This window comes from Scyliorhinus canicula, chromosome 2 (genome assembly GCF_902713615.1).
Source record: "Scyliorhinus canicula chromosome 2, sScyCan1.1, whole genome shotgun sequence".
In the NCBI taxonomy this organism is placed as follows: domain Eukaryota; kingdom Metazoa; phylum Chordata; class Chondrichthyes; order Carcharhiniformes; family Scyliorhinidae; genus Scyliorhinus; species Scyliorhinus canicula.
In genome coordinates, this window is record NC_052147.1 from 209,854,683 (window position 1) to 209,864,415 (window position 9,733).

At 48.2% G+C, this 9,733-nt stretch overlaps 1 protein-coding gene across 1 annotated transcript in view; it reads left to right on the top strand.

Moving 5' to 3' along the window:
- The window catches only part of LOC119962310, a 48,441-nt gene extending 38,716 nt beyond the window's left edge, over positions 1-9,725 (top strand). The window contains exons 7-8 of the mRNA XM_038790295.1: positions 2,632-2,792; positions 9,674-9,725. Coding sequence (XP_038646223.1) covers positions 2,632-2,792; positions 9,674-9,725 — 213 coding nt within the window. The remainder of the gene's footprint in view (positions 1-2,631; positions 2,793-9,673) is intronic.
- Positions 9,726-9,733: the final 8 nt, after the last annotated feature.

The window sequence follows — 9,733 nt, forward strand, 5'->3', positions numbered from 1 at the left end:
TTGGCGTTCGAGGTGGGGAACATTGTGGCGGATTCGGGGGGGGAGGTTCGCGATGATGAGTGGGCAGCTGGAGGGGATAACAGTGGTCCTAGTAAATGATTATGCCCAAAACTGGGATAATGTAGACTTTGAGGTGGGTGTTCGGGATGATTCCTGACTTAGACTCGCACCGGCTGATCATGGGGTGGATTTTAACATGGTTATTGAGCCCAGCATGGACCATTCAAGCCTGAGGTCGGTGAAGGTGTCGGCAGTGGCGAAAGAGCTGAAGGGGTTTATGGAGCACATGAGGGCGGGGACCAGTGGAGGTTTCAGAGGCTGAGGGCAAAGGAATTTTCATACTTCTCCCATGTGCACCGGATATACGGTGGATTGACTATTTTGTGTTCAACAAGGTGTTGCTGGCGGGGGTGGTTGACTCGGAGTATTCAGCAATCATGGGGCGGTATTCTCCTGTACCCGGCGGGGCGGGGGTTCCCGGCGGTATGGAGTGGTGTGAATCACTCTGGCGTCGGGCCGCCCCAAAGGTGCGGATTCCTCCACACCTTCAGGGGCTAGGCCAGTGCCGGAGTGGTTTGCGCCCCGCCGACCGCTGTGGAAGGCCTTTAGCGCCAGGCCAGCCGGGGCCGAAGGGACTCCGCTGGCTGACGTGGGTCCACACATGTACGGGAGCATCAGCAGCTGCTGACATCATCCCCGCGCATGTGCAGGGGGGGGTTCACCTACGCATCGGCCATCACGGAGGCTGACACGGCCGGCACGTAGGAAAAGAGTGCCCCCACGGCACAGGCTCGCCCGCAGATCGGTGGGCCCCGATCGCGGGCCAGGCCACTGTTGGGGCACCCCCCGGGGCCAGATCGCCCCATGCCCCCCCCCCCCCCCCCCCCCCCCCCCCCCCCAGGACCCTGAAGCCCGCCCGCGCCATCGGGTTCTGCCGGTAAGGGACCTAGTCCAATTTACGCCGGCGGGACCTGCATAGAACGAGCGAGACTTCGGCCCATCGTGGGTCGGAGAATCGCCGGGGGGACCGCTGCAAGCGGTCGTCGACCGGCGCGGCGCAATTCCCACCCCCGCCAAATCTCCGCCGCCAGAGAATTCGGCAGCCGGCAGGGGCGGGATTCATGCCCCCCGGCGATTCTCCGACCCGGCGGGGGGTCGGAGAATCCCGCCCATGGTCTCTGACCATGCACCGCACTGGGTGGACTTTCGAGTGGATTGGGGGTGGGGGTCCACAGCGCTGGCAGTGGAGATTGGATGTGGGGCTGTTGACGAATGAGGAGCTGTGCACGGGGTGAGGGCTGCCCCCTTGGGGTACGTGGAGCTAAATGTTACGGGTGAGGTCGTGTTCGCTATGCTGTGGGAGGTGCTCAAGTCTGGTTCGGAGGGAGTTTATCTCAATTCAGGTGCATAGGGAGAAGGCAGAGCAGCTGGAGATGGCAAAACTGGTAGATGAGATCCTGAGGGTGGACAGAAGGTATTTGGAGGCCCCGGAGACTGGGCTGTGAAGGAGAGGCAGAGCCTCCAGATAGAGTTCGGGTTAGTATCGATGTGAAAGACAGTGGGACAATTACGGAGGGCTAGACGGGCAGTATATGAATGCGGTGAGCAGGCAAGAAGGATGCTGACCCACCAGCTGAGGAAGCAAGAGGTGGCAAGGGAGATTGGCACAGCAAAGGACAATAAGGGTAGGATGGTATTGGTCCCGGAAGGGATGAACGGCATGTTTGAGGCATTTTGCAGGCGATTATATGAGTCAGAGCCCCCGGTCGGGGGTGGAGGGAACGTAACGGTTACTGGATGGGGTGGAGTATCCCAAGGTAGAGGAGGAGTTGATTCAGGGATTGGGGGCCCCAATCAGGTTGAGGGAAGTGATGAAGTGTATGCTGGTGATGCAGGCAGGGAAGGCCGAGGGTCCGGACGGGTTTCCGGTGGAGTTTTGTAAAACCTTTCGGGGGGTCGGGGGGGGGGGGGGGGGGGGGGGGTGAGGTCTGCTGGGGGATTTCCCCCTTAAACCATTGCAGGCTTCCATCTCCCTGATATTGAAAAAGGGCAAGGATCCGGAGCAGTGTCGGTCACATCGCCCTATATCGTTATTGAGCATAGGCACCAAGTTGTTGCTAAAAGTGTTGGCTTCGCGAAGCGAGGACTGCGTCCCGGGGGTGATCGGCGAGGATCAAACTGGTTTCGTAAAAGGGAGGTAGTTGTTGGCGAATTTGAGAACGCAACTCAATGTAATCATGATGCCTCCGGAGGGGCAGGAGGTGGAGGTGGGGTAGCGATGGATGTGGAGAAGGCCTTTGACCAGGTGGAGTGGGAATATCTGTGGGAGGTGCTGGGGGGGGTGTGAGTTTGGGCAGGGGTTTGTGGACTGGGTCCAGCTGCTGTACAAGGCAGTGGTCGCAAGTGTGTGGATGAACCGAGTGAGTTTGGGATATTTTGGGCTGCATCATGGGATGAGGTAGGATTGCCCACTCACCCCATTGCTCTTTGCTTTGGCAATAGAGTCGCTGGCAATGGTGCTTAGGGTGTCGGGGATTGGAGAGGGATTGTGTGGGAGGGCACTGAGCATAGGGCCTCGCTGTACACGGGTGACCTGCTGTTATACATTTTGGATCCATTGTGTGGTATTAGGGACATTATGGCGATCTTGGAGGAATTTGGCTGGTTCTCTGGGTAGAACTGAATATGGGAAAGGACGGGGTATTCCTGACTGAGACTAAAGGGCAGGAGAGGAGATTAGAGGAGCTGCCGTTCAAAGTGGTGGAGCGAGCTTTAGATACTTGGGCATCCAGGTAACACGGGATTGGGCGCAGCTGCACAAGCTGAACGTGACTCGGGTGGTGGAGCAGATGAAGAAGGGCTTTAAGAGGTGGTATGTGCTGCCATTATCGCTGGTGGGAGAGGTGCAGACATTAAAAATGGCGGTGCTGGCAAGATTTCAGTTTGTGTTTTAGAACCTCCCAATCCTCATCCCAAAGGCGTTCTTTAAGAATGTCAATGCGTGGATCAATGGGCTCGTATGGGCGGGGAAGACCCCATGGGTCAGGAGGGCTTTTCTGGTGCTGGGTTGAGGAGCAGGGGGGGTGGTGTGCTGGCGTTGCCGAACTGGGCAGTGAATATTGCCAGGGTCAGGAAATGTGTAATTGGGGAGGGGTCAGCGTTGGGGAAAATGGAGGTGGCTTTGTGTAGGGGACGAGCTTAAGGGTGTTGTTGACAGTGCTTCAAATGTTCTCGCTGGCCAGACACTCCATGAGCCCAATGGTTGTGTCGGGCTTAAGGGTGAGGGGCAGTGGAGGCAGCATTTGGGATTGGAGAGTTCCTCAGTGTGACAACCATAGGTTTGCACCTGGGGGGGTGCTGGATGTGAGGTTTCAGGAGTGGCGGCAGGTAAGGATTGAGCGATCCAGTGATCTCTTTACAGGGGGCATATTCGCAAAGCTGGAAGACCTGAAGGAAGAATTCAAGTTGACCAGGGGAGCGGTTTTAGGTACCTGCAGGTCTGGGATTTTATGAAAAGAGAGGGGCCGTCCTTTCCTGGGCTACCGCCTCTGGGGTTGCAGGATAAGGTACAGTCGAAGGAGGAGATAGGGGAAGGGAAGATGTCCGAGGTCTGCAAGGAGTTGATGGACTGGGTGGGACCCTGGTGGGGGATATACAGCTGGGAGGGGAGGTTGAGGCCAGGACCAGGGCTGAGGCCCTGCGGAGGGTGAATGCGTCCTCACCGTGTGTGAGGCTAAGCCTCATTCAGTTTAAAGTAATTTATAGAGCACATATGACGGTAACATAGGATGAGAAGGTTTTTTGAGGGGGTAGAGGACAGATGTGGGCGGTGCGCGGGGAGTCCTGCGAATCACGTCCATATGTTTTGGGCATGTCCAAAACTGAAGAGGTTCTGGCAGGGGTTTGTGGACGTAATGGGTGCGATTCTTCGCTCACCCGGCCGGGTGGGAGAATCGCGGGAGGGCCGCTCTGACACCCCCCGCGATTCTCCCACCCCCCCACCCCCCCGGATGGGCCGAGCGGCCTGACGATCCCGACCTGTTCACGCTGGCGGCAACCACACCTGGTCGCTGCCGGCATGAACAGCGCGCGACAGTTAAGTGTGGGGCCTGTGGGGGGCGGAGAGAAGAACGAGCACCACGGGCGTGCTCGTGAGGGGACTGGCCCGCGATCGGTGCCCACGATCGTCGGTCCTGCGTCTCTGAGAGATGCACTCTTTCCCCTCCGCCGCCCCGCAAGATTAAGCCTCCACGTCTTGCGGGGCAGCAGAGGGGAAGACGGCAACCGCGCATGCACGGGTTTTCGCCGGCCAAACTGCGCATGCGTGGCTGACGTCACTTAGGCGCCGCCGGCCACGTCATTCTCGGCTTGCCGAGTTTCTCCCAACGCTGCTCCTAGCCCCCGGGGAGAGGGGGGGGGGGGGAGAATAGGGGGCGAGGAGCGGCCGTTGCGGAGAATTTCGCCCAATGTCTGAGCTGCTGGGGGTGAAGGTGGCCCCAAGTCCAGAGGAGTACCGGAAGACCCTGTAGTCCAGGGAGTGAGAGAGGCTGATGTTTTGGCCTTTGCCTCCCTGATAGCCCGGAGATGGATCTTGCTTGGATGGAGGTACTGGGAGCCGCCGAATGTGAGGGTGTGTGTGAGCGAACTGGTTGAATTCCTAAAGCTGGAGAAGGTCAAGTTTCACCTGAGGGGGCAGCACGGTGGCGCAGTGGTTTGCATTGCTACCATAGGGCGCCGAGGTCCCAGGTTCGATCCCGGCTGTGGGTCACTGTCCTTGTGGAGTTTGCACATTCTCCCCGTGTGTGCGTGGGTTTCCTCCGGGTGCTCCGGTTTCCTCCCACAGTCCAAAGATGTGCGGGTTAGGTGGATTGGCCATGCTAAATTGCCCGTAGTGTCCTAAAAAGTAAGGTTAAGGGGGGGTTGTTTGGGTTACGGGTATAGGGTGGATACGTGGGTTTGAGTAGGGTGATCATTGCTCGGCACAACATCGAGGGCCGAAGGGCCTGTTCTGTGCTGTACTGTTCTATGTAGGTGGATTCGCTATGCTAAAAAATAAATTGTCCCTTAATTGGCAAAAATGAATTGGGTAAAAAAAGTTTGACCTGAGGGGGTTGCTCGGAGGTGGAAGCCATTTATCAACTTCTTTGAGGAGCATTGAGGAGTCAGCAAATGGGGGGCGGGGGTGGGGACAGTGTAAGGGAGTTAAAATGTGGAAGGTAGGATGGGAAAAGGCGATATTGGGGCAGATGGCCGTGGAGTGGGCGTTGGTAACTTATAATGTTGTATGATTTTTTTCTGCTTTTGTTTATTACATGAAAATGCCTTGAATAAAATATTTTAAAAACAAGAAGGTTATGGTTCCAGGTTCTAATCCAAGCACTGAGCACATAATCTAGACTAACCCGTCAGTGCAATACTGAGGGACGTATGATGAAGAAGTAGGAGTGTGCCTGCTCTGCTATTTAATAAGATCATGACTGATCTGATAGTAACCTCAAATCTGCATCCCGCCTACCTCCCGATAGTTTACCACCTTGCTTACCAAGAATTAATCCACCTCTGCCTTAAAGATATTCAAAGACTCTGCTTCTAATGCTTTTTCAGGAAGAGAGTTCCAAAGATTCCCAATCATTTGAAAGAAAAAAACTTTGCCTCATCTTTGTTTTAAATGGACAACCCCTTATTTTTAAACATTGACCCCTAGTTCTTGATTCTGCCACAAGCAGAAATAATCTCTCCCCATCGACCCTGTCAAGACCCCTCAGGAACGTATATGTTTCAATCAAGTTATCTCTTACTCCTCTGAACACCAGCAGATATGGGAGTTCTCTACTAGGATGGCACTATATAAATGCAAGTTTGTTGGTTTGTTTGTTACTAAAGGAGAGATATTGGTCTCAATCATATGGAAAGGAATGTGGTGAGATGCCTGTAAATAGTATTGTACATAGTTAGCAATGCGACCTCCAACCAGTTGGTGGCGTCAGACATCGGTCACGTGATGTGGGACACTCTCCAGTTAGTAGTAAGGTGTACAATAGGACAGTCACACATTGGGTAGTTCCAGGAGAGTTCACGGAGCTCATGTAGTAACCTAGTCTGTACAGTATTCGGTTTGTTATCTTTCCACGTGTTCATCGATAAATCATTATTCTAGTTAAGTCATCAACTGTTCTGTGTGCATCATTGCAGTGGCAAGGTCACTAAACACAACAAGGCACAAGACAAATTTGGTACCTTCTTGATTAATTCGGAAGATAATTGACAAAAGGATGTTGATAACTTATATTACATTAAAGTGATCAAGTTTAGCTACAGAGAATGTACAGTTAAGGTGTACAGTCATAAACTGAGTACCTTTAGCTCTTTGCAATCATACTTCTAATTCCAACTCTAGCCTCACCATTGCTGACAAACTTTTTAAAGTTAAATGAATTATTGCAATCATTTTTTTTTTTTGCAAAGCAAGCCCAGTACCCTCAAGCTTAAAAGCTTTAAGTAAATCAAGTTCTCAGGATTACAGTATTTTGAGGGTGTACATCACTGGTACAGACTTAATAATTTCCCTCAATGTATCAGTCAATTCCTGAAATACTGGAACTATTATTATAGAAAATATGATTTAGCTGTAAAAAACTCCACTGTATATAGATTTATTACACCATTAGACTGAAATATTAAACGTTAGTGACTGTGAACCATTGGGTGCAAAAGGTTTTCATCATTACTTGTTAATTGATCTTAGAAGGCAATACCTTTCACTACTTCACTGCCTTTCATCTGCCTAAACCAGTAAAAGGATTTCTTGTTCTTGAAATAAATTTAACTCCAGATGTAATAAAAAAAATGATGATTTGCTGGAGTTCTTGGGATGTACTGGAAAAGCTACTCTATTGCAGGATTCAATTCCAGTGTGCAGTCTCCGAGATCAATAGTTTATTATTTTGCTTTCAGTCATAATTTGTTTTGTATGGCATCTTACTCATAGAAAATGTCCTTAAAAATTATGATTTAATTAAATTTATCTTCTTCTGCTCTCTGACTCAGCCTTGCATTTTCTTGATTTGAGTACAGGAGGTTTCATTATGATGAGCAAAACATTTTTTTTTACACAATGAAACTAACTATAAAATGAAAACTGTACAGTTGATATTGCAGCTTGTAAGATTAAAACAATTATGTTTTATCACACAGACTAAAAGATATTGAAAATTGTATTCTCAAAATTGACAAAACTGTATTATCGCTAGTGAAAACTGTATTAAATCTGAAATGAATAGTATTCCTTAGCTTGTCAGCCAACGTATTAAGGGCAATATTTCTTTCAATTGCAATTGTGGAATGTTCACAGAAGAGAAAAAGGACCAGAGACCCGTTTAAGGGGGAAATACGAATGCATTATTATTATTATTCCTCCCATGGCATCAATGAGGAATGCTGCGCAGGTAATGGCTGTCAGCATTATCTGTTTCTGGAGAACCAACGCAGTCTTCATATTGTGGCTTTCAAATAGCGCGATGCAAATGAAGTTTCATCTGTGTCTCCACCCTGTTTACATTGCTGCAGTATTTCCCCCAGGAATGCCCTCCTGCATCATTGCATTACAGGCTAAGGGAAGGAGGAGTATTCCCAGCCTCCAACCTTAGCCTCATGCTCTTGAAGAATTTAGAGGAACATCAGAAGATGGTTGTCTGTCAATTCCCCTCTCCAAACAGAGGATCAAAAAGGGGCAGTCAAAAGCTTCCTTTTACTTTGTACAGTAAGAAGTCTTACAACACCAGGTTAAAGTCCAACATATTTGTTTCAAACCCTAGCTTTCGGAGCACTGCTCCTTCCTGAGGAAGGAGCTCACCTGAGGAAGGAGCAGTGCTCCGAAAGCTCGTGTTTGAAACAAACCTGTTGGACTTTAACCTGGTGTTGTAAGACTTCTTACTGTGCTCACCCCAGTCCAACGCCGGCATCTCCACATCATTTTACTTTGTAGATTAGCCCTTCCCTCTGCAACAGAGAAAAGACCCAAAGTCAACATCCATTATCTTTGCTGTAGTCCCCTTAGGTAGTAGCTGCATAATTGATGGTGGAATGAGCACTTTTTGAAAGTTGCTTCTCCACAGCAGTTTTTAGACTTTTTCTTCAATAACTAATGAGTACAACAACAACAAAATGCCAAATGATGCTGTGTTGTGATCCATAGCCAGTAAAAACTATGAAGCTTTATTGCTACTTGTTTCCACATAGTTCATTTTACATCAGCAAGGCATTTCCTGTTTCAGATAGGCATGCTGCTCATTTAAAGGTCAAATTGGCATCCAACAAGAGCAGGCGTGTGAGATCGGGACACAAAATCTATCCTCTAACAAATATTTAATTTATTCCCCAACAGTCAACCACATAGTTTGGATGGGGATCATGTGTAAATCAAACCAATTACGAGTAACAGGTTCACTTCTTTGAATCATTGGAATTTTTATGACAACTTAAACAGATTTTATTATTTTTCGATGATAAGTCTATAAGTTACTAAATTTATGAACTCATCACCTTTAGATGATTAGTCCAATCCCACAACAACTAGGTTACAGTACATTTAAAATGAGAGCAGCAAAGTGCATTGTGGTACTAACTGCAGCTGTCACCACTTTAAGAAAATTCTTTTTAACTATTATGTTTATATTATTGCAATAGATATGTACTTAGAAGTTTCACATGAAAAGGTGAGTTGAAATTCCAAAATTACTTAAAAGATAACATTCCAGGGACTTTTCAAAAGAAATGTAAGCTAAGCTTGCAGAGTTCTACAGTGCCTGGAACAGGTGACAAATCCAAAGAGAAAATTGGCCCTGCAGAATTTAGGACAGAGCGCAACTGAGCCTTTTGTGCCGCTGTTATACATTTATCCTGCTTTGATAAAATTATGCATGAAGATTGTTTCTCTGAATTTATTTTTGCAAAGTTGCAAAATAAAGAATTTCTCCCATAAAATAAATTGGATTTGCTTCTCATTTTATGTTCCTTTGTCAACTGAAGAACTGGGCCGATTGCTTACTTCTTGCATTTTCTGTGATAAGCCACTAGGGGGTGTATGACTAGTGTAGGTTCGACCCCCTTTGTTTTGCTTCCAGTGGGTACCTTTGTGCCTCCTCCAGCGGCTCACAGAGAGCTCACCATTAGAGATACAAACTAAATGTCTGTCTTATTATAACATAGCGTGTGAGCCAAAAAAAGGGCAGTAAGTATGGGTGAAATTTAAATAATTGAAAAATAAAACATACCCCTCTTGCATTTAATGTGAATTGTGTAATTCTGCCTCTAAATTCATAGAAATTAATTTATTTTGGGGCAGTTGGGAAAATCATTACTGTGGCCTGAACTAGTTAGTCTGAAATGAGAAACATTGATAGATTCCAGCAGTCAATGTTATACAATGAGATGAGCACTGAGATTACTGTGAATAGTGATGAGGAGGGGGATTTTTTGAGCACTGGCTTCATTTCAAAGGGTCAAACCTTAAGAGGGGTCTTCCATATTGGTGACTGTTTCAAACTGGGTTGGGTTGCTCTGCATAATTTTAATGAAAATTAATATGTAATTAAGTTTTTATGCAAATTCAAGAAGGTATTTAGCTGTACTTTCTCATCTGTTCTTATTTGACAATTTCTCTGTGTATTTTTAGGTTCCAAAGAAATATTATAGACAAGAAGAATTGGAAATCTGGAGAAGTCTGAAGGCAAAG